This window comes from Triticum aestivum, chromosome 7B, assembly GCF_018294505.1.
Source record: "Triticum aestivum cultivar Chinese Spring chromosome 7B, IWGSC CS RefSeq v2.1, whole genome shotgun sequence".
NCBI classification, from domain to species: domain Eukaryota; kingdom Viridiplantae; phylum Streptophyta; class Magnoliopsida; order Poales; family Poaceae; genus Triticum; species Triticum aestivum.
In genome coordinates, this window is record NC_057813.1 from 651,094,393 (window position 1) to 651,119,167 (window position 24,775).

General features: G+C 43.7%; 1 protein-coding gene and 2 long non-coding RNA genes across 10 annotated transcripts; 2 read left to right on the top strand and 1 right to left on the bottom strand.

Annotated features, from left to right (window-relative positions):
* Nucleotides 1-1,486: 1,486 nt before the first annotated feature.
* Nucleotides 1,487-5,080, bottom strand: LOC123162563 (uncharacterized). Of its 2 annotated transcripts, XR_006481345.1 has the most exons (3): nucleotides 4,456-5,080; nucleotides 3,127-3,222; nucleotides 1,487-2,140 (listed from the first exon to the last, which is right to left on the bottom strand). It is a non-coding gene; the product is annotated as an uncharacterized lncRNA (long non-coding RNA). The 2 variants fall into 2 exon arrangements; XR_006481344.1 differs by having other exon boundaries at nucleotides 1,487-3,222.
* A 7,620-nt stretch (nucleotides 5,081-12,700) lies between these two features.
* On the top strand, nucleotides 12,701-17,705 carry LOC123155939 (uncharacterized). 7 transcript variants are annotated; one of them, XR_006477692.1, is made up of 8 exons: nucleotides 12,709-13,138; nucleotides 13,229-13,337; nucleotides 13,646-13,745; nucleotides 13,892-14,081; nucleotides 14,285-14,356; nucleotides 14,483-15,903; nucleotides 15,996-16,165; nucleotides 16,587-17,286. It is a non-coding gene; the product is annotated as an uncharacterized lncRNA (long non-coding RNA). The 7 variants fall into 7 exon arrangements; XR_006477694.1 differs by having other exon boundaries at nucleotides 12,707-13,138; nucleotides 14,483-16,713; nucleotides 16,782-17,286; XR_006477691.1 differs by having other exon boundaries at nucleotides 12,708-13,138; nucleotides 14,483-16,165.
* A 1,420-nt stretch (nucleotides 17,706-19,125) lies between these two features.
* On the top strand, nucleotides 19,126-23,632 carry LOC123159440 (protein FAR1-RELATED SEQUENCE 5). Its single transcript, XM_044577275.1, has 6 exons — nucleotides 19,126-19,376; nucleotides 20,650-20,736; nucleotides 20,807-20,881; nucleotides 20,952-23,046; nucleotides 23,116-23,189; nucleotides 23,268-23,632. Exon 4 carries the CDS (start codon nucleotides 21,188-21,190, stop codon nucleotides 22,757-22,759), a length of 1,572 nt encoding a protein of 523 aa, XP_044433210.1. The 5' UTR covers nucleotides 19,126-19,376; nucleotides 20,650-20,736; nucleotides 20,807-20,881; nucleotides 20,952-21,187; the 3' UTR covers nucleotides 22,760-23,046; nucleotides 23,116-23,189; nucleotides 23,268-23,632.
* The last annotated feature ends 1,143 nt before the right edge of the window (nucleotides 23,633-24,775 follow it).

The following is a 24,775-nucleotide window of genomic DNA, read 5'->3' on the forward strand; positions in this document are numbered from 1 at the left end:
GATTGCACACACGCTTCTACGTACTTCCTCTGTTCTAAATTACTCGTCGCAGAAATGGATGTATCTAGAACTAAAATACATCTAGATACATCCATACCTGCAACAAGTAATTTGGACCGGAGGGAGTACATGATTAAGGTAGCCAGAGAACAAAAATGTATGTGTATTTGCACTTGCAGGTTAATTCTCAATAACAGCTCACTAATATATAAATATTCTATATTAGTTTAGACAACAAAAATTGGGGATGTAGCTCAAATTGTTTGAGCGCTTATGTATGCTAATAAGAGGAAGGGGGATCGATACCTCCCATCTCCAAATACAAATAGGATGTTTTTTCCCTTCGCCATGTTGTATTTTCTCTCTTGCAAATACTTTCATCAGGGAAGGGTAATTCATCACCTTTTTTTTAAATGGCAGTTATCCTATACTCATTAAGAAGAAAAGAGATGTTCGGTTAATTGGGGAAAATCGATTGAAAATCATGTTGCCCGGTTGATTACGGAGAACCGGGCGAACACCATCAGAACCTGTTTTTTTCCTTTCGTCATGTCGTATTTTTTCTCTTATAAATACTTTCATCGGGGAAGGGTAATTCATCACCTTTTTGAAGAAAAAAATGACAGTTACCTTGCATTCATTATGAAGAAAAGAGTTGCTCAGTTAATTGGGGAAAACCGAGCGAAAAAATCATGATTTTCACTTTCGCCATGTTGTATTTTCTCTCTTGCAAGTACTTTCATCAGGGAAGGGTAATTCATCACCTTATTTTTAAATGGCAGTTATCCTATACTCATTAAGAAGAAAAGAGATGTTCGGTTAATTGGGGAAAATCGAGCGAAAAAATCATGTTGCTCTATTGATTATGGAAAATTAGGCGAAAATCATCACAACGGCCGAGCGGCACAAATAAGATCCCACACGCACCACCCCAAAGAGGGTCTCGTCGAGATAGCACACATGTGTCATCGTCATCACTCCTCCCCTAGAGGCGTCATCTTCATCCCTAAACCCAGAGCAAACGACTCTGACTGCACTGAAGGCGGACGTCAACCCAGCCCACACCGAAGAGGCCGTATGGAGATGCATGAAGGTCCGCATCAAACCCAGCCACAGGCGACCGGGCAGCGCAACTCCGACTCTGATGAAAAACCACGAAGGAGAACTAGGCATGGCTGGCGCCGCAGAAGACCATGGGACGAACCACCTGCTGCCCGTCATTGCACACCACCAGGGCCCCGCCACCATAGTTTCAACTTTGCAACAACAAACCAACGGAGGCAAGATGGGCTAGGTTCATCTTTTTAGCATTGGAAATATCGATCGGTGACGCTAGATGGGCTGGGACGAGGATCCGTAGCATGGAAGATTGGACACATCTCTACTATTAAAGGGGGATCGAGCGTCGTAATGGTTCGACCACCTCGTTCGATCCCCCGCCTCGTACGGCAGCCATCACGCGATGGGCCACGCCCGCAACATCCCAAAAATCAAAGGCCAACTCAGCCCATGTACAAGATCCCCAGCCAAAAAAAAAACAATTCGGCTCAACCCACGAACGAAGTCCTCAACCCATGAACGAGGTCCATCGATCAGCAAACCAGCCAAAAAAAAAAACAGTTCAACTCAACCCACGAACGAGGTCCATCGGTCAAAAATCAAACCACCTGCGAGCTCCACCGACCCACGAATGCATGTCTTCAGGGAGAGAAACGTCAGTTCTTCCTCGCGTACGAGCTCCATCGACCCACGGACGCACTACGCCAAGGAGAGAATCGCCAGTTCACTCGCCGTCCGGCCACATCGTTCTCATGCGAGCTGTGCGAGCGCAGCCTCTGCTGCCATCAAGATCTGATCTCCTCGCATGCTGAACCTCAACCTCGGCGCCCCCGAACCAGAACCTGCGCTCGACGGCTATTGCTGCGTCTATCTCCTGATGTCGCCGCTACATGCTCCTGCCATCATCTTCACAGTTCTTCACCTACAGTCTTCTGCCTCTCGGACGACAAAGGACTGAGATCCACCTTTGTTATGTTCGACGGTGCCCACCATGCCCTAGGTTTGCGATCCTCAATTGTTTCAGCAAAGTTTTTTACATCAGAAAGATACTAAACTCCTGTTCAGAACTTCATGATGTGACCTAAAAAATATTATAGTACTCAGGTTGCATCTTTAAGTTCTACTCCAAGTACATTGAACAAAGCATGCAGGATTTTAGGCTATGTACTAGCTACCAAATTGTGAAGGTGCTTCATTAGGCTCATCAACTTCTGGGAATTAATACATGAAACAAATGTATAATGTGTGCTAATGTGGACGGGTGCGACATGGCATCTCAAACTTGTCTTTGCAGCAAGTCCACTCTATGCAAATGAATGAAAGCAAATGTAACAAAGTTAAGAAATCTAAGAATTGATGCCGTGAGATTGACATGCTTTTCACCCAATTTCATATTATAGACACCTGTTCAATTCCCAGACTTAAGTTCATATTGAAGACCCCTGTTCCATAAAGAATATTGCTAAAGTCCTCTTAATTACAGTACAATACAGTTACAAATATCATATCATTTTTTTCATGCAAAAGAATGCAGGTTTAGTTAAGAACTTAAAGCTTTTATAGGACACAAAGATGTCACAGGACAGAGGGCATCTCTATGACAAAGGGAAAAGAGGTATGTATATGTCAATCACATGTATGCACATAAAGGTACTCAATAAGCTTTCATAACTTACCCTACATTAATGTTACTAGTTGTTGAATATGAGAGGACACCGAGATCACAACCCAGCGGTTGTCGGGTGTACCTACCAAACCCGATTTTCTCTCACGGTCTGCTCTACGTTGAATTGTCTAGAGCCACCGCGAAGAGGAACATTAAGATTCTCGCCATCAAGGACAATGGCAAGGGTAAAGGCAAGGGTAAGGGAAAGGGCAAGGAACAAAGCAAGATTTCAAATAAGCGAAAAAGATTTGAACCCTTATTAACGACCATGAAAAACATAGTCTACAAGGAAGTCCTTAGCACATGAAGTCTGCCGGATCAAATTATAACAACTCAAGGTAAAGTATGTTCAATTCTGCATTACAGCCACATAACTATTGTAGATCTTAATGCACACTAACCTGAGTTTGAGAGCATAATCAGTCTTCAGAAACCATGAGTATTCCTTTCGCGACATCTGCCCATTCTATACATGGTCAAATATGCACCTGTTTAAGCTGGAAATAACAAGAGACAGCGTGAAATTGCAAACAGATTAAGGATGAAGATGCTCGGACAGTGACTTGCTACAGAAGAACAAAAATACTAAGGTGTCGTATTTCTTTCTAAGGTATACACTTTTTAATATGGTAAAAACCTGAGGCATGGCAATTAAAAAACTGACTTAAACTTCAGTTACATAGAATCTCTCGTTGGAAATACATGGATAAGGAACTATGTATCTGATAATTTACGAAGAACCCAAATTCGAGTTGAGTTTGCCATCAGTGAGCTCCTCATATCTCTACTATCTCTGCTATTAAAGGATGGGTCTTTCAAGACAATAGATACCTCGATATGAACAAAAGGAACATAATTAGTTCGTCTGCTTTTTTTCTGTAGCTCTATATAAGATTTAGCACGCATGTGTCCTTAAATTCAGGCCTCAAATTCGTTGCAGACGGTGATTCCAAAGTGCCAAGTACAGGATTAGAAACATCAACCCTTAAGCTATTCAGCAAGAGCATTGTGGTGAGTGGAGAATGAGTCATATTAGACCCTGAATACAAGCATCACTAACCTGCAAAATGAAGGACCTCGAATGAAAGCTTTGGCCAATACCACAATAGCGCGTTATGCTGAGCTCATTTGCCAAAAGATGGAGACCGAGCTTTGCGTTCGTTTTTACAATTGGTACATCAGTATGAATGTGACCATTGGACAGTGCTGACTTTTATGCCAGGTTACCTTGCATAAATCTGTATGATTCCCCTGTTGTGTTTTGCTTTGTTGAAATGCATTGTGTGTGTGTGTACAATTAGAATTTGGTCAGGATTGGAAGGTCGACTCTCCAGGAAGAGGAAGCTAAGCCTCCTTGACCAGAGTTTTTCCTTTTTTTTTGAAGTTTCAAGCCATGCCTTTTTTAATAGGAACAGCTAAAATTGTTTATAGAAAAACTATTAAGACCCAGTTTTCCTGTTGTACAAAAACGAAGTTTTACTTATTTCTGCCCCTAAAAAAACTATATTTTTGGTACGCTAACTCATTTCAGGTGGTTACACCTTTAAACGAGTTTATGGGAAACAGAACTGGCAAAAACTCCGAATCCAGACAACCCAAGAAAGGTTTTATCCTCATCTCACAAAATAAACAACTTAATCATAACCGTATACCGATTACTACTCATCTAGCTATCCTTCAAACTGTGTATATATAAGATAGATTCAATCTACCTCCAGATTTTTGCTTACCTCTAAGATCGAATTTCACTGGCGGAGCCAATCCAACAAAGCTACCAATGCAGGACGCGGAGGGAGAGAAGAGAGCCGACTGTGATAAGGTAAGATCTGTGGGCACCCTGATCCTGACGCATAGGGAGGGGAGCAGAGCTCGGTGGCGAAGAGAAGCCGTCGGCGTCGTGCTGCACCACGGAATCCACTCCTCGTAGATCTCCGCCCATCCGGCCGAGCACAGCTTGCCGCAGGGTCTCCAAAATGAGGAGCCTGATCCCGCCGATGGATGCAGATCGAGCCCACCTCGCGCTGCACGGCGCGCGCCAATCACCGGGCGTTACCACCCGACGATTCGGACCGGCGTGGCGTCATCGCGGCGGGGGCGAGGGGCAGGGAGCGCCGCGAGGTGGATGCCGCCGCCCAGACTGCGCGCGCATCTGCCTGCCCCCGGGATATCGCCAGACAGCAGGGAGTGATGGGGCCGCGGTGTGGGAGGCTCGCGACGGCGCAGGCAGGCTGTAGGGATGGTTCGGAGGCACGGGGTGGGAGGTTGGGCCGGGATGGATGCCGTGCGCCATGACACGCCGGCGGCTGCACAGAGGAGCAGGATGGGTCATGGCCTCATGGGTGGCTAGCTGAATGAGAAAGGGGTGAACAGCGAGGAGAAAGAGACTGAGAGTGTTGGTTGTATCTTAATTGTTTTTGTCCCACGCCTCTATAATTTTTTTATTTACGGAGTATATTAGTGTATATTATGCGAAATTGATTTTGGAGGCCGAGCTCCATGGAGACCGCCAAATACAAAATTTAAAATTCTTGAAAAATCATATTTTTACATTCAAACAAGTTCTGAAAAAATTATCGAAATAGATGAAGGCATAGTGCACAAGTGTGTAAATTTTGAGGACAAAATACGTTGAACTGTGGGCTGTGCAAAAAATACAAATGTGTGGTTTTTAACACATGACACGATTCATCCTTCCAGATCATTTTGTTCTTTTTTGTACAGATCGCATTTCAAAATATTTCATCCTTAAATTTTACACGCATACGCCTCACATCGTTCTTTACTTGTTCGAAAAGGTTTAGAACCGAAATTTTTGAATTTTGATTTTTTTTAAGGCCTCCATGGAGGCCGAGAGCCAAAACGCCATTCTCTGTATATTATAGCATAAGAACTGAGGTATTTGGACGGTCTATCGGGGCTACCAAATATCTTGGATAGACTAGAACACATCTCGTTTTGCTTATTCTAGATGTCTGTCTTTTTAACCTTTTTTAGTTTGCATGTTGTATATGAATATATGATAGTACTCCCCGCAAAGAAAAAGAATAAATGATAGTAATATATTTAAATCATATTTGTATATATATATATATTTCACTTTTTCAGAATGTGTCCATGATAGATATGGATATTATTGACCATCAAAAAGAACCTACCAACAAGAGTCCAAAGGTGATGTTATTGGAAGAGAGAAAAACTCAGCAAGTTCTATACAACCTACCAACAAGAGTTCAAACTGACTGAAGAATCTCAGGGAAATAAACAGAAAATTGAAGAGCCTGAAATTATAAACTTAAGTCTAGGGCGGCACAGAAGGGTTCTTATTCGATCAAGCCGTCGGTGCTGAATGGTGCTTTTTCAGTGAAGCCCTGGTTGTCGCATGGAGCTTGAAAACTTAGTCACATAGTGTGTCTGTTTTTAAAACTATGTGTCAAAGATCAATAAGTGAGAGCTGATGGCAATGTACAAACGGTGGATCCAAAGCTCTCAGCTTCATGGGGTTGGTTCCCTACCAATGCGTCACATCATGCTCCGCTGTTTACATTTTTCATCATGTTCTCTCCAAATAAAATTATGGCAAATGAAAAATCTGATCAAAGTCTACAATGCGTTGGCTAGAAAATAAGACCATGTTCATAGATTTCCAATTAACTTTGACATTGTTCTGTTGTTGAAATGTACTCCATAAAAAGCACTCATATAAAATGTCCGCTGTCGAGTAATCTTTTCACATCATATGTCGTATTCCCGTGGCAACGCACGGGCATTTAACTAGTAGGCCTAACAGTTGGCCCACGGAAGAAGTTGAATTTGTGGCCTTCAATTTCATTTTCAGCTTTGAACATGAATAATTTAATATAGAACTTTCTCAAAAAAATCATATAGAAGAAACTGCCCACTTGGAAGTGTAAAATTCATTTTGAAAAATATGTTCCATAGTCTTCTTTTTGGTAAGTAACACATCATCAAGAAAGTTGTGTTCCAAATGTTGCACTAAAGACGCGCCAATGCCCTAAATTATTTGTACTAGTAGTTGGGTGCACGTTCACTTCTTAAGTTGGCGAAAAACTATGGAACATTTGGCGACGGTTGAGCTGCCATCTCCAGGATCATCCGGAGGTTGATGACATACAATAGCGGTGCGCCATGAGGGCGGCCAAGCTTCGTGACATTGAGGTCACTACTGGTATGTCGGTCAATACATCTAATTCCATTTTGCATTTTTCTAATGATGAGATTATTAATAATGCAAACCAATTAGGAGTTTCACTAGATAGTAATGATAGTGAAATTTCAAATTCCATTAATGATATCCTGGATTTAGAGGCGGAGCGTGCTTTAGAGATGATTCGAAACTTAGCAGCTGTTAAACCCATGAATGATTCCGATATTGATGCTTTGGGGGTCAGGGGGCTCGATAATTTTTGTGCGGATCTTACACCATCCCTTCCTGAGTCTGAGGAGGAGGATGGTACCTCTGAGGCTGTTGTGGTTACGTCCACTGAGCCTGGTTGTGAGGACCGGATGGAGGGTCAGAACAAACCTAAACGCAAGTGGAAGCGGAAGATTTACCCGGCTTCGGCAGTGCGTAGGAGTGCTAGGATCCGTACCGCTAAAAAATTTCATGACGAAATATGAAAGGAATCTTTTGGAATAGCAGATGTCTGAAAGACTTGGCTAAAAGAAGGGTTCTTGCAGAGGCGTCTATCGAGCATAGGCTAGATTTTATCGCATTGTCGGGAACTGGTAGAGATAATTTTTCGCCACAGTTTCTCAATACTTTATCGGGAGGTATTGATTTTGATTCGGATTGTCTTCCGCCGAGAGGAAGATCGAGTGGGATCTTACTCGGAGTTAGATGCGATTCGCTCGAAGTCCGAAGCGTGGTGATGGGAGACTTCGCAGTTAAGTTTCGGGTGTGGTCGAAGGCCGATGGGTTTAATTGGGCTCTGGTGGCGGTATATGGTGCCGCACAGCCCGAACTCAAACCTGAGTTCTTGGCAGATCTTGTTCGGATTTGCGGCTCTGAGGAGCTCCCAATCCTGGTTGGGGCTGATTTCAACATTATTAGAAGGCGAGAGGAGAAGAACAATGATAATTTTGACGGGAGATGGTCATTTATGTTTAATACCATTATTGAAAGCTTGGATCTGAGAGAGACAGAGCTTTCGGAAAGAAAATTCACCTGGGCTAATGCGTTGCCAAATCCGATGTTTGAAAAGCTAGATCGAGTCCTAGCTAGCATTGAATGGCAACAAAAGTTTCCCTTCGTAGCGGTTCAGGCACTTTCCCGTGGTATTTTTGACCACACGCCTTTATTTGTAGACTCTGGCGAGGCTACCCACTTGGGAAACAAAAACTCATTTTCGTTCGAATTGGCTTGGTTTGAACGAGATGGCTTCTTAGATCTCGTAGCCAGGGAATGGGCTAAGGATGCAGGAGGCAGGACTGCGCTTGAGCGTTGGCAGAATAAGATCAGGCACTTGAGAAGTTCCCTACGTGGTTGGGCTAAGCATCTTAGTGGGATTTACAAGGTCGAAAAGCAAAGGCTTCTTACCCTTATTTAGTCCCTAGATGTAAAAGCTGAATCCATGGTTCTGCCGGCCTCCGAGCTTCATGCTAAGCTTGACGCGGAGATGAGATTGAAAGAGCTTCTTCGTGAAGAGGAATTAAAGTGGGCGCTGCGGGCCAAGGTCCGACGAGTTGTCCAGGGGGATGCGGACACTCAATTCTTTCACATGATCGCCAACGGCAAGCACAAAAAGAAGAGGATCTTTCAGCTTGAACAAGATGAAGGAACGATTTTAGGACAGGAGAACCTAAAATTATACATAACCGAGTATTACAAGCAGTTGTCTGGGCCTCCAGAGAATAACTGTGTTTCTCTGGATGAGTCTAGGATTGAGGATGTTCCTCAACTAACTGCTGATGAGAATGATATTTTGGCTGCCCCTTTTTCCGAGAAAGAAGTGTTTGAGGCCATCTCACAGATGAAAAATAATAAGGCTCCCGACCCAGATGGATTTCCGGTGGAGTTCTATAAAAAGTGCTGGCATATTATTAAGGGGGATTTGTTGCCGTTGTTCCATGATTTATTCTCTGGACAACTTCAGCTATTTCAACTGAATTTTGGAACGATAACCCTGCTTCCTAAGAAAACAGAGGCTGTGAGAATTGAGCAATTCAGGCCCATCTATCTTCTTAATGTTAGTTTTAAAATCTTTACCAAGGTTGGGACTAATAGGCTCACGCAGATTACGCATTCTGTGGTGCAGCATTCTCAAACTGCTTTCATGCCGGACAGAAACATCCTAGAAGGGGTTGTGGTACTTCATAAAACGCTCCACGAGATTCACACGAAAAAACTAGATGGAGTTGTTTTCAAGGTGGATTTCGAGAAAGCGTACGATAAAGTCAAATGTCCTTTCCTTCAACAGGTCTTACGTATGAAGGGTTTTGATGAAGTCTGGCGACGCCAGGTAGAATTTTTCACACAAACAGGGAGTGTTGGAATTAAAGTGAATGACGACATAGGTCATTATTTCCAGACACACAAGGGCCTGAGACAAGGTGATCCAATATCTCATATTTTGTTCAACATTGTGGTTGATATGTTGGCAATTCTGATAGGTAGGGCAAAGGAGGCTGGCTAGATGGGTGGCTTGGTGCCTCATCTAGTTGATGGAGGTGTGTTTATCCTACAGTACGCTAATGATACGATCATCTTTATGGAGCACGACTTGGCAAAAGCGAGGAATATGAAGCTGGTGTTATGCTTATTTGAACAATTGACCGGGTTGAAGATTAACTTTCATAAAAGCGAGTTGTTCTGTTTTGGTAGAGCCAATAAGGAACAAGAGGCTTATAGGCAATTGTTTGGTTGCAAGTTGGGGACTTTACCTTTCACGTACTTAGGTATACCCATTCACCATCATAAGCTAACAAACAGAGAATGGAAGTGTATCGAGGATCGGTTCGAGAAGAAACTGAGTTGCTGGAAGGGCAAACTCATGTCATATGGAGGTTGATTGATTCTTATTAATTCGGTGCTCACGAGTATGCCTATGTTTCTCTTGTCTTTCTTCGAAGTCCCAGTTGGTGTTAGGAAAAGACTGGACTTCTATCGATCCAGATTCTTCTGGCAGAGTGATGAACTAAATAGAAAATACAGACTCGCCAAATGGGATATCATTTGTCGACCAAAAGACCAAGGGGCCTTGGCATTGAGAATCTTGAAGTCAAGAACAGATGTCTTCTGAGTAAGTGGTTGTATAAGTTATCTGTTGAGACTGATGCCACGTGGGTGCAGATTCGCCGTAGTAAGTATCTGCAGTCCAAAACTTTGTCGTAGGTGACAGTGAGACCGATGGACTCGCCTTTTTGGAAGGGGCTTATGAGAGTCAAAGCAGGCGCTTTCAATAGGACAAAGTTTATAGTCGGTAATGGCGCTACCACGCGCTTCTGGGAGGATACCTAGCTTGGAGAGACGCCACTGGCGCTTTAGTACCCGTCCCTGTATAGTATTGTTCAACGACGTGATGCTTATGTTGCAACGATAATTTAGTCCATCCCCCTTAATATTCATTTTAGGAGGACGCTTGTTGGCAACCAGTGGGAAGCGTGGCTTCATTTAGTGAGTAGACTGATGGAGGTTCAGCAATCTCAACAGCCCGATCAGTTGTGCTGGAAGCTCACTAGGTCTGAAGAGTTCACAGTTAAATCGATGTATATCGATGTTATCAACTCTAGCGCCATTCCTAGTTCCGAATATATTTGGAAAGTCAAAGTTCCTTTGAAAATTAAAGTATTTATGTGGTTTGTACATAAACAAGTCATATTAACAAAGGATAACTTGGTAAAGCGCAACTGGACAGGATCTGCTAGGTGTAATTTTTGTGATCGGGATGAAACTATCAAGCACCTTTTTCTTGATTGCCTGTTGGCCAAAGTTTTGTGGCAGACGGTGCACATTGTCTTTAACATTACTCCTCCGAATTATGTCAGTACGTTATTTGAAACATGGCTTGTTGAGATATAGTCCGAAACAGCTAGACACATTCGCGTAGGAGTATGTGCTTTATTATGGGCAATTTGGAACTGCAAAAATGATTTGATTTTTAACAGAACAACAAATATTTATTTTTTGCAGGTTATCTTCTGATCCACTGCGCTGATTCGTATGTGGTCGTTACTCACTCCAACGGAGTCCAGGGAGCGTTTGGTTACTGGATCTATCCGGTGGGAGATGGTAGCACAGGGTATGTTCAACCGGTTTGGATGGCTGTTATGTAACAGGATAGCTGATTAGTTTTCCTATCTTTGTTATGCCAGCCGGTTGAGGCCTCTTGGCTTTTGTGTTTTTGACATTGTGGCTCTTTATGAGCTTGTCGTTACTTTTGTTTCAGACTTTAAAATCTTGTTGAACCTTTTTGCTTATTTATAAAGGTGGCCTCTGCATCAGAGTGGCCGTATGCATCGTTCTGATGCAGAGGCCGGGAAGTCCTCCTTTTCGAAAAAAAAAACAACGGCGGTTGAATAGTGTGCGATTTTTTTGGCATGTCCATGATTTGGTAGGGCTCGCCAAAGCAGCATCGAAACACACTCTAAGGTAATTGTAAGTATGTTTGCGTCGCTCAGCCACAAGAACAAAGATGCAATCGGCTTCATTTCCAGCTTTGCTCTAGTCCATATCTAACAGGCCCAAGGCTCATCCTGTCCATCTCACAACCAGTATAGGCTAGAGAGATGTGGTTGAGGAATTTTCCGCGCTTGCGCCAACGTACAAAAATCCGAAAAAGGTCTGCGTCAAACACGTCACAAAACCAGGAATGGTGGACATGCCCACCACCCATCACCACATCATGCATCAAAAGATAAATTTCAACGTAAGTTCAAATGAGCTATGAAATTCGGCCAACGGCGTAGGATCTGGTCTGGTGGAGCAACGGGTTGTATGCATGCGTGCCACCCTGCTCACCTACATATTGGACCAGAACAAATGGGCTGGCCGACGTGGACGGGATCCCGGAAATGACGTGGTGTGGGGAAGACGTTCGCCTCCCTGTCTTCAGATCTGTAGAACCTGGTGTGGGTCTGAAACAATGACCCTGTTTGGATACTCTAACTCGGTTAAAGGTTAGAGTTAGATTTTAACCCTGAACTAACTTTAGTCAAAGAGGTGTTTAGATGGCAGGGTTAGATGGAGCGCAGATAGGGCGAGACGCCTTTACTGGCGGTGCGAGAGGGAGGGAGGGAGAGGACGAGAAACTTCGAGGAAGTGTGAAGGGATCTGCTATGGAAAGAGCGAGAGAAAAATGTGTTTTTTGTGGTCCCGAAAAGAACTAACCCAAATAAGCACCTCTTGGATGGGTTAGATTTTTTAAATGGATTAGATACATCTAACCCAAACTAACCCTTCTGTTTGAATATTTTTAGTTAGTTGAGTCCAAACTAATTCAAATTAACTCTAACTCATAGATCCAAACAGGGCTAGTACCGGGATCGATTAGATGAGGGATGAGAATGTGAAGTAGGGTAATTCAGCGGCCGTATGTCGTCAGCCATGAGCAACGACGGATGGTGTGATGTGCGTGCACGCATGTGACGGGGCTCCTGAAACCATGTGTGCTCCCATTGTTTCTGTTTGCACATGCATGGCTGATCTGACGAGACCGAGAATGTTTATGATCGATGCGTGCGGCCGCATAGACCCGGCCTGTATATTCCTCAGCGGCTGCCGGCTGCACCGTGTACTCCCGTTGATTGTGTGCTCCGGCTGCACCATGCGAACCACAATATAATCTCTACTCCTAATGTCTCAGTTGGTAGGTCGCGTTCCGAATTTTATTTTTGTTTCACCATTTTCGTCCCATCATTTTCGTCCGTTTTTTTGCTGGTTTTTTTTCATCTGACTTATTTTCGTCACACCTCCCACGTAAAAAAACCAGCCGCCCCTCCTCTCGATCCCCCCTCCCGCTGCGACCTCTCTCTTTCCTCGTCTCCCGCTCCACCGCCGCCGCCCCATCTCCCGCTCCACCGCCGCCGCCCCATCTCCCGTCTCCAGTCGCAGCCGCCGCCGCACCCCAATCCAACCCCGCCGCCGACGATCTCCTCGCCCCCCCTGCGCCGCCGCCCCCAACCTTCTATTCCTCTCCCAAGGGAATCCCATGGGAAGGGAAGGGAAGGCAAGGGAAGGGAAGGAAGGAAGAGGGAGCGCCCAGATCCACGGCGGCATCAGCGCGCCGTCGTCGACCTGATCCGCGTCCGTCCTCGAGGGAGGTCTGCCATGGAGGTCCGACCCGGCCCGGCAGCAGCCATGGACGGACGGAGACGCCCCAAACCCTACCCTCAAGGACGACGCCTCAACCTTCAAGGACGCGCGCCGGCGACCGCGGATCTCCGGTGATGGCTATGGTGAGTGTGTACCTGCGGACGTTCTTCCTCGGATTCATCATCTCCCCCTGCTCGTGATTCCTTCCTTGGTTTCTTTTCTTTTGTGTGCAGGATGACTGCCCCTCTGGACGAACGACCTGCAGATGCAGCAACGCACGAGTCCTCCCTCCCTCCCTCATGGCTCTGCTTCCTCCTACCCTGCCCCCCTCACGTGGGCGTGGTGAGCTTCCTACCCCCCGTGCACATCTCATCTCATCTCATCAAATCTAGATTGCTCTGGACGTATTTATCCTGTAAGGGTTGTGTCGTATGTTCTTCTTGCCATAAATGTTTCCTCAAATATCAGCATTTGATGAGTGGATGATATGAAGGCATCATGCTGTTAGCTCAACTGTGTTAACGATGCTTGTTATTGTTTTCCATGATTTGCTTTTCATTGTTACAATTTTTTTAGCATATATGGAGGCCATCTATTATTCTGCACTATCTTGTTTGTGGACTTACATTTGACTACACTATCTTATAAAGGTCCCACAAATAGAAGCGTTGCTCATATGCTCCTGAATCAAGTTTGCAGTATGATGGAGTTTACAGAATTGAGAATTGTTACATAAAGATTGGTGTTCAGGTAATTTTACTTCCTGTACAGAGGTTTCACTGTATTGTGATTTTTACTATGTCTCTGAACCATCTGGATGATGAGTTATGTACTGTAATTTTTAGTTTGTCACAGGAACATGAACCTAATTTTTAGTCTGTCTAAATCACGGGCAGATCAGGCACTGTGGAGCACAGGGAAGGAGGACAAGGATGAAGGATTTAGTCTGTCTAAATCATGGGCAGATCGGGCACTGTGGAGCACAGGGAAGGAGGACAAGGATGAAGGATGGGATGTGTGTAGAATTTGGCGCCAAGGGAGATGATCGAGATGGTGGAGGAGACACCACTCAAGCCCATCGATCCAGTGAGTAATGTGTGTTGTTCTTGGTGACTGATTTCGTGATGCAGGTGTTCTGGCCCAACTTCCTCTTTTCCTTCTTTGTGGTCTTTCTGTTATGGTGACCGGAGGATTGCTAACTTTGTGGTATTTTGCTTCTATGAATGATGCCCATGATTTGATCTATGAACTTAACGCGATCTTGGATCTGATTAGGTTTTCCCTTGCAGATTGCCGCACATAAACCTGCTGAGCCGACATCGACGCCAAGTGTGGCGATGCCACTTCCGATGATCGGGAGGGTGAGTTTGTTTTGTTAGTGTCAACAAAATCTTATCTGATTCCACTCTGGAAAATCTGCAAAGAGATGCTAATTCTCCATGATTATTAACTTGTCTGAAATCTTAATTTCGCCTATCATATTGCAGGTTCATTCCAGCTCATTGTGGTAATCTGCAGAAATCAAGTTAACAAATCTTAATTGAAGTATATGTTTCTAAATTTTCGGTGGTGATTTTTTTGTGACTAGACGAAATCAAAACTGAAGTATGTATTCTGAATTTTGCTCATATGACTAGATGCATATGAACTGAAGCTCCGTCATTCTTTCTAAGGTGATAGTGGTCGCAACCAGTTAAGATTAGGGGCTTTAAAGGAACTATAAAAAATATGTGAACTGCTGGCAATGTCGATGTAAACACGGGCATTTAACCAACAAATTTTGATTTAACTATAACTATCTGTTGACACAAGGCTAAAAAAGAGTAGAATTGATCTGTAAGCAATTCTTCTTGAGATAGAGACTTTCTGGGTAGTTTGCTACAAGTATATAACCTGGAACTTCAGTTCGAGATATACAACCGGCAATCTGAGATCACTATGACAATCTAGATAGGTTAGCAAAATCTCTTAGGCGGTGAGACTTATGCAAGTAGCTAAGACTACAAATAGATGAGTGTTGGCCATGATTAGCAGCACCACATCAGGAGGGCATTCGTCCTAGAAGTGTGGTCAGGGCCGACTGGGGATGATTATTTTTTCGTGGGCAAGGTATGATTGAACACAGGTGAGTGTCTTCTCAACTTGGTGTTGCTTCTAATGTGTTGGACACTGATCCAATTTTGCGGCGAGCTGAGATGCATCTTTGAAAATCTCTTGAGAGGTGTGAATTAGTCCAAGCCTATGCAGAATGCCTACATATGCCACTTGAACTTTGGAGGGGTAGACTGATGGATCGTTGGGCTGGGATGAAGTTACATATAGTGTGTTTTGTCATGAGAAGAAATGCAAACGAAAACACAATTACATTACATTGTTAATGTATATGGTATGAAAAAAACGGAACTTGTTTTACTAATTGGAGTGTAATGTAATCGACTACACTACAGAACTCAGCACGTGTTGATTAACCAAAAAGATAAGGAGAGGCCCCATATGCCCCCTGAAGGGCTGTCTCTGCTATGCCGATGGAGACCTTGAGGTCAATGGCATGTTGGTGGAGACATGGCAAAGCTGACCGGCTTGTCATCCCTGTCGTGGCTACAGGATGGATCCACCGAGTTTGTGATTTTTATGGAAAAAAACATGAACGTAGCGATTGCATCAATAGAATATTTTGGTCCTTTGGTTCCAAATACCCATATTTAGTTGGACAACTGCAAATTCAGACTATACTGCTTATGTGCAGTATAACGCCCTGACTCCGAACTCTTGATTTGCTGCCAAGTAACACCAAATTGTCGCATGTATAATGTTCCAAAATTGTAGGTGTAGTACTACTTCAGCGATGAGGATCTTATGATGGGTGAGTGCATGTTCAAATTTGTGAACAGGAACAAGGATGGCTTTGGTAAGTACTGCGCCATTGTTTTAGGACATACATGTAAAAACAACACTCTGAATCGTGGTGCTCACAAGTTCAGATTCTTGGTTGTTGTGTAGGGATGCTCCTGATCTTATTTGTTTTGGCAACATATCGTAATCTTACCCAGTTGGAATAAAGGGACGAGATTGTTCTTTCAGCATGACGATCTACAATTCATCATATGAAAACCTTTGTACTTGGATATTGTTACAGGCTTGGTGGCAGGAAAGTAGAGCTTTAGATCGAGGTCCAACACACAAATCCCAACTTGTTTACTATTGACACTAGCCATCGGCCCTCTAATCATATCTTAACATGCTTGCTCTTCATCTATTAAAGATAGATTCTTGCTTCTTATTCATCTCTTTAAATACCTTTTTTTTCTAATTTGTAACTCTTCTTACCTATTTTTGGCAGAGGTACAATGGTTATTGACTTGTATTATCTATTTCTGACCCAACAAATCTAATATGCAAGGATAACAATAAAATCAGAATGATCAAAAGTCAAAACACATGTGCATGCTTCATGAGTTATGTATACTTCTGAATCTATTTTTACCTCTACTATCTGATATGTTGAATAGTGCATGCTCTGCTCTTGCATGCCACATCTGCCTGTACTATGCTGTTATTTATGATTTCGGGGGACTAATGTCTTGATTATAGGAAGTGGAGAGGAAAACCCCTGATCAGTAGGGAGTACATGATAACGTGGTCCAGCTCACCATCGTAGGCTGCAGGCTGGTTTGGTAACAAGCGGAGACAAACTAAGGAAAAGGTGCCAACGATGGAGGTGTGTGTGCGCCCACTTCGCCCATTTGGGTACACGTGGAAGACCTTGCCACTAAGAGCTTCTTGCAGGGGCAAGAGGTGAACTGACGCTGAGTGTTGTGATCCGTGGGGAGTAGTGTGAGGTGTCCAGTGAAGGGACATGATTCAGGCAAGTAACTGTTACTATAGGAAAAGTCCCTTTATACACTGAAGTCCCTTTAAAGTGATGTGCATAGCAAAGTAAAATAGGAAAAGTTTAACCTTTGTTTTAGTTAGCCTTGGCGCAGTGGTAAAGCTGCTGCCTTGTGACCATGAGGTCACGGGTTCAAGTCCTGGAAACAGCCTCTTACAGAAATGTAGGGAAAGGCTGCGTACTATAGACCCAAAGTGGTCGGACCCTTCCCCGACCCTGCGCAAGCGGGAGCTACATGCACCGGGCTGCCCTTTTTCTCAGCTATACTATATTTGGTTTTCCTTTATGTTTTCTGAGGTCGCAAAAGCCTTTGTAGCGATCAAAGATGAGGAGCAACAATCATTGTTATTGCACCATGTGTATTTTTCCTCACTTCTAAATAATAAATTCAATACGGTATCATCTTTCGTGGTAGGTGAGAACCACATTATCTGTAAATTGGGCAATTTCATAGATTTGCAAAGGTTTTAAAATTGTGCCAAGTGATGCAACACTAGATGTTGGACTGCTGTAACAACAAGGATGCTACAAGAGGTCTTTGTCAAAAAAAAGGATGCTACAAGAGGTGCTTAAGGAGGCACACACACCTTTGTCGAAGAGGATAAAAGCGGGAGAGACGACCAATCCTTACCGTTATATAAGTGGATCAATATACATAGAAGCTACATGCCATCATGTTCAGTACATATTTTGGAATTAAAAAATGTTTGATTAGAATTTTGTTTTTCTGTGACAACGCATGGGCATGTATGTGATGACCTAGAAGTACTATATTTGTGTCTGCAAAATTATGGTTACCCATAAAATCGTATGCTTATTCATTGCAGCCTGTACACATTTTCTTATTCTATCCTTGCATTTTTATGTTTGCTTATTCTATGCTTGCATTTTGTGTTCTTTTGTGTGTTTTCGAGAATCATAAACATGTCATGTCCTTATCTTCCTAATGTTGAAGTATTCACGCAAAGACTGAACTCCATCTATCTTTTGTTAACAAAAATGTTAAGTGTTTCTAATTTCCCTCCATGCAATTTGTGCATCTTTTCAACCTCCGTGGACCGAGCTCATGTAAGCTAGCTTTGTAACATGTGGCTGTAGGTGTAAATTGACCTGAACATAGAATAACATCCTAAATTGTAAAATACTAAAATTTCAAGCCGGTTTTATTTTACCATCTTAATTTGTGGTTGAGGTAATCTTTCACTTTTTTGAGAAACTTCCAACCTATTAATCTTCTAATGATGGCAGTATAAAAAACACCAACAATAATACAAAAATTACAACTAGGTCCCTGGACCACCTACAGCCAGTACAAGCACTGGAGTGAGCCAAAGTTGCGCCATCATCATCGCCCCTCCCTCACTGGAGCCGGGTAAACCTTGTTGTAGTAGACAACCAGAAAGTTGTCGTGCTAAGACCCCATAGGACCATCGCACTAGAGCAGCAACCATTATCGTTGAAGAAAGTCTTAGATCGGAAGGATCAAATTGTATACACCAAAAATGAGGACGAACAAAGACCTGATCCAAACAGATCCATCGACGACCAACACCGACCGAATCCCGCGAGATCCGACGGAGACACGCCTCCACACACTCTCTGGCGATGCTAGAAGCATCATTAAGACGGGGATAGAACATGCGAGACATTGTTCCTACTAAGAGACATTGCCGCCACCGCACAGCCCAACCCAGACATTGAACCTAATAAGGACGATAATGGGGGCCCTTCCGCCGGTGGAGGTCGAGGTCCTCTGCAACTTTATGGCCCGAAGGCCATCAGAGAAATGGTGTCATGGAGAAAGTGAAGTGGGCGTCATTCAATTTTAAAGGAGACGACTCCAGCGAGAAATGTCCAACTATGAAGAAAACCGAGCAGGAAGAGAAGGGTCCGGCAGGAAAGGGGATGGGTGCCTCGTGGTCTAGGGTTTTTTCTGTTGGAGATGACATGGCAGATAGTCCGAACATTCATATTTCTTCCTCACATATGGTCTGGTTTTGGAGGAGCCTCGATTGTCCAGAAGGATGAGTTTTGGGGAGCCCGATGGGTGCCCGTTTGATGTTCAAAAACGCACGCATATATTAGTAGGAAATGAACTTCGATCTTGAAGAGAACTTTAACCATTTGTTTACCTCATTTATATGCATTGTAGCTCGTAGCAACGCACGGGCATTTTACCAGTGTAGGCATAGGATCCAATCCAAGCGTTCCACCCGTGGAAATTTGCAAACAACCCCAGACGCGTACATAATTTTCCCGTCACCTACCTCCCAGGCGTGTGACTGTCCCCGAATCGGTACAGCTTGGGTCTCCGGCGGCGGACCCGGCGAACGAGGTCGCCGCCGCGCTGACGCACTGCGCTCCGACGTGCTGCGGAGAAGTCTCCCCATCCCTGCTCCGCCAACTCCACCTCGCCCTCTCCCCTTCCCTTCCTGATCCGGCGCCTAGCTCCACCATCCATTGACGCCGGAGAATAGAACTCAGATCTTCAGGTATGTTGTTGGATCTTACAGCCTACTGTTATTTTGTGCGTTTGGTTGTAATCCATCGTACCCATTAAGTTGATTTTGTGAGATGTAGATAATTCTAGCTTGGAAAGAATGTGGCGATATCTCTGTATTGTATCAGGCTCAGGCAATTAATCACTGAAAAATTGTGCTATATTTTACTTGGACTAGATATTTGGGCAATTAGGTATAGTACAATTTCAGCAACCCATTACCTGATATTATACATGAGCAGAGCTAGTTAAGATAGTTGGGCAGGCTGGAGAGCATAAATGATTTCAATTTCTTCAGTTCAGTCACCTGTGCAGCTTGCAAGTATTCAGATCTCGTAAGCTTGAATCGAGTGATTCTGATGAATTCAGAAAACTGGAGCTGGACAGCTGAGTCGCCACCTCGCCGGCTAGCTGATGCGGAGCTGTGTGCCGGTGGCCGGTGGGCCGTCCGGGCGTCTGACCGTGAGAGGCACGGCTGTGTGCGGTGCGCTGGTAGCTGGCGGCCAGCACCGTGTTAGCCAACGGCTGATTTATGCTGATTGCTGCGCTTTGAGGCGGTGGCAGAAACAGAGCTCCACATCTATGTGCCTTTTCTTTTCGAGGAACGAGTGCTATGCTGTGGTGCTGCATGCTTGCACTCTATCTCCATTGTTGGTCTATATCAGGCCCGTCGCGTGCTATGCGAGGCTAGGCTTCATATAAATATATGTTTTTTCCTCTAATCCTGGGCGGGCTTACGGCCAATTTAGCCTTGCCGTAGCTCCGTGAGTGTACATGAGTACAGACTAATTTCACCTACCTGTTCAAGTACCTGGAGGTGAAGTGCTTGTTGGCAAGACCGAGATTCATCTGCCTGTACAATGTTTGCGACTACACTAATTTCCGAGGGTTCTATTTGTTCAGTATTCCATGAACTAAACAATAGTTGTTTTGGTTACTGAATTAACTGTCTTAGCTCTTTATCCTTCCTCATTCTTATTTAGAAAAAAGGTACTGTATTGTATTACATTCATGCAATGCTATGTGTCCATGATAATGGCAAGATGCCATGCTTTTGTTGTTGTACTCAGAACGTTTTTTGTTAGCACCATCCTTACAGCACTCTTTTTCCTTGGTACATATATGTGCCAGTGCATTCAGATATTTTCTCTCTTCACAACTTTACCATGGAATTGTTGTTTTTTAGACTACAATGTGCTGCAGCTCTCATGACAAGCTAACTCGTAGTTGCTTTGATATCTAATTATTTTATTTGCGCCGAGTAGGGAATGGAGTCAATGTCAAGTATTGCTCCGAGTGCCGGATCAACTACAGTGATGGGACTTGAAGATGATGCCAACAACTTCTCCATGGTATTTCTTTGTTATATTCCCCATTTCATATGCGGATGTCATTTCACTAATGTTCTAACAACCTTGCTAGGTCCAAACTGGACATGACGTGTATGTTGAAGATCGTTACAACACACCAAAGAGAGCCAGCAGCCTGCCCGTGTGTGTAAGTTTATTACCTAGTAATGCCATGGATTTCTGTTCTGGAGCTAATCCATGATATTATACTTACACAGGGGTCAACTTACGAGCCTGAGTGTGATGATAGCCTGCAACCCTCAATTGGAATGCGAATAGCTGGGAGGCAGGTTTGGCATTCTATAGAATGTATGCTCACGAGGTTGACTTCTCTGTGCGCATTTGGACATAACATAAAGGAGAGGGTGGTGTAATAGTTTGGAAGAAGTTTGTGTGTGCAAGACAAGGTTGGGGGAAGGAAAAGTCAGTGGATATAGGTCAAGTTATTCAAGAAATGCAAAGAAAAAAGGCTAAAAGAAATATCAAGATAAGCAGATGCGGTTGTGAGGCTATGATGGGATTGAAGAGGCAAATTGACAACAAGTATAAGGTCGTCCAGTTTGTTGAATCACATACACACCAACTTGTCTCACCAAATAAGAGGCATCTCATCAGGTCAAATAGAGAGGTAACTACTGATTTGAGAAACAAGCTATTTACATGCAGTAAGGCATTGCTTGGCACATCAAAAACTTTTCGCTTGCTTAGCATAGAGAAGGGTGGGCAAGGAAACATTGGTTGCACAAAACGTGACTTACAAAACTGTCAACGTGATTTCAAAGCAGCGATTAAGGGAGCAGATGGACAACTTATAGTAGATATAATGGAAAATAAAAAGAAGGCCAATCCAGCGTTCTACTTTGATTACCAGGTAGATGAGAACAATAAGTTGACCAATATTTTCTGGGCAGATAGTATATGTAGAAAGAACTATTCATTGTTCGGTGATGTTGTGTCATTCGACTCTACATATCGATTCAACAAGTATGACTTGGTATTTGCGCCTTTTACTGGAGTTAACCATCACAAATCTTGTGTTACATTTGGTGCTGCATTTTTGTCAAATGAGAAGATTGCATCATTCAAATGGTTATTTCAGACTTTCTTGAAAGCAATGTGTGGGGCTGCACCAAAGCTAATCATAACCGATGAGGACCAAAGCATGAGAAGAGGAATAGAAGCTATATTTCCGAACACAAAGCATCGACTTTGTATGTGGCATATTCTGATGAAACTCCCTGAAAAAGTTGGACCCATCTTGAGAAATAATGAAGATTTTAAACCAAAATTCATGGCGTGTGTGTGTGGATCAGAGACTCCAGATGAGTTCGAATCACGGTGGTCTTCAATAATTTCTGAGTTTGGCTTAGAGGATAATGAATGGTTGAAAGAAAAGTATGATTTACGCCAATCATGGATTCCAGCATACTTTATGGAGTTCTCCCTTGGCGGAATATTGCGCACAACATCAAGATCTGAGAGTGAGAATGCATTTTTCCGTCACTTCACTAACCGGAAACTTGCCTTGATTGAGTTTTGGGTAAGATTTGAAACCGCTTTAGAAGAGCAACGACAAAAGGAGTTGCAGGAGGATAATTCTACCCTTCATACCTTGCCAATACTTCATACTTGTTGGGGAATTGAGGCTCATGCCAGAGAAGTGTATACCCACAACATTTTTGTTGCTTTCCAACTTGAGGTGGTGGCTGCTAGGGACCGTCGCCATGTAAAAACTATTGAGCAGGTTGGTGATATCCGAACCACGAGCATTGCCGATCTTAGTGGCAGGATAAGAGTGGTCTGTTACGACACTAATACGAAAGTTGCACAATGTACTTGTCGAATGTTCGAGTCACTAGGCATCCTTTGCTCTCACATCATTGTTGTCTTAAAAATGATGGGTGTAATGAAATACCAAGACAATATGTGCTGCATAGATGGACTAAAATGGCTGCACGACATCTTTCCTATGATGCAAATGGAAATGAGCTGGAAGGGTCATCTACATCCCTTTCACCTACCATGAAGAAATTGTACTCAGAAACATGCTCTCAGTTCAGCTCGGCATTGCATGAAGCTAAACATTGTGAGGGCAAAATGAAATACTTCCATAAAGTTATTACTGATGCCCTTGCACACTTGAGGCATACGGGGCCATTTGACGAGCAAAGTAAAGTTCAAGAGTTTGAATCCTTTATTGGAACGACATTCCCAAGCATCATCAAAATTCATCCTCCTGATGTTGCAAACACGAAAGGTAGTGGTAAGAGATTGAAGAGGGGTTCAGAGGAGGCCATTAACAAAAGGAAAAAGGTAAATGAACCATAATTTTAATAGTATGTCATTTGTCAGCTTTTCATAATACACTTTCCTTGTTTGCAGAGCAAGTAGCATCTGACAAGGTTCATCATCAGTACATTGTTCTAGTTACCAAGTCGGACATGACAGCTCAAATGGTATTTATATTTGTCTCCTCATCGATTAAAACATGTTGACTATGTTTGCATATCTTTGACTTGTTTCATATTTTGTAGCATATCCTAACCCTTGGTAGCAGACATCCTTTTCTTTGCACAAAATAATGGATGAAAACGGCCATATGGATCTGCTACACACTTCCGCTATGGCTAGTTGAATCTGCTGGTGCAATATATGTACAGCTAGTTGAGTCCGCTGGTGCAATATATGTACACCTCCTAATCTGCTGTACCATGGATTGTAATAATAAATTTCGGTTGCAACTCTGGTTGTGTGCTTTATGGTAGACTTATGTGTATTGTCATGCGTACTATTGGCAAATCATATTACCGTCATACTATGAGCTATCTCGAGATGGTTGTTGACGTGTTACCTTCTAATTTGACAAAGGTGTTTAATACACCTGATATTGCCGCCTTTGCAATTCCGGTGCTGATTTTTATGAGCTCAAATCTTGATTCATGGACTTACTAATCATTTATTTTCTTTGAATTACCTTTACCTTCGTAAATCAACTTGTTGAATGTTTCTGTTGAGCACTTCCTATGGAGCATGTCTATTTTGTATGTCTTCTTGGAAAATCCATATTTGTGCCATAGAGCTGTTGCAGTATATATGTGTATTGGATCAGTTGAATGTGTCAGCATGAAACAAATACATGATCCGTCTGTTTTTTCTGTTCCAAACCTGGGCAGCACATCTTTACTAGAGCTAGATATGGGACTGTTACAATTATTCTGTACTTATATAGGGAGTTTTCTGTAAATTTCACGGATGGGGCGTCCACACTTCATCCTGTACCTACATGTTCCATCCAACGGCTGTGAAGTGGTTGGTGCAGCTGGAGTACTGCATGCTTGGGAGTACAGGATATGCTCTCCTGCCAGTGCCATGGGCATGCCCTCTGACCGGTCAACTCTGTCCGACGAGGAAGGAACGTGCCTCTGCTTCTAGGTAAACTGCTACTCAGTTGGATCCAGTAGCAGCCACTATCTTCTGCTTTTTCGAAATTACCACGCTCCAGTTTCTGCTTTAGAACAACGCCAGGCAGACAGACAAACTAGAGCACCGTTATAGTTGGAGCATCTTACCAGCGCGGACAGCAAATCCGACCCCTTAAACATCGGCGGATACGCCCGCCGTATACGATCACGTCTTAAATTTGTTTCTCTATATTCGGATACCTCATACTACAAACCTTAGATCCGTAGAAAACCATGCAAACGATGAAATCCACGTGCTACGTAGATTAACTAAAACCATACCCTAATCCTCGTTGGAGATGTACACTATCTCTATGCCTGGCTCCGGGTACATGAGCGACAGCCGCAGCTCTAGCTCCTTCGGCTCTTCACGCTGGCCTCCGCCTCCATCTCCGCTTCCACCTCATCGAAGAGCGCGTTATCGCCGCCAGTTCTTACCGGTTGACCTCCACATAAGCCTCACTTGGACGGACTCCGGGATGGCATGCTGCTCATCCATCTTGGCCGCTTGGGCGCCCGCAAACTCCACCTTCGGGTCCTCCATGTTGAAGCCTAGAGCCAGCGCCAACTCCTCCGTCTGC

Excerpts from the sequence above, each read along its gene's own strand:
- LOC123159440 (XM_044577275.1), top strand. The coding sequence starts at position 21,188 with ATGCAAAGAAAAAAGGCTAAAAGAAATATCAAGATAAGCAGATGCGGT.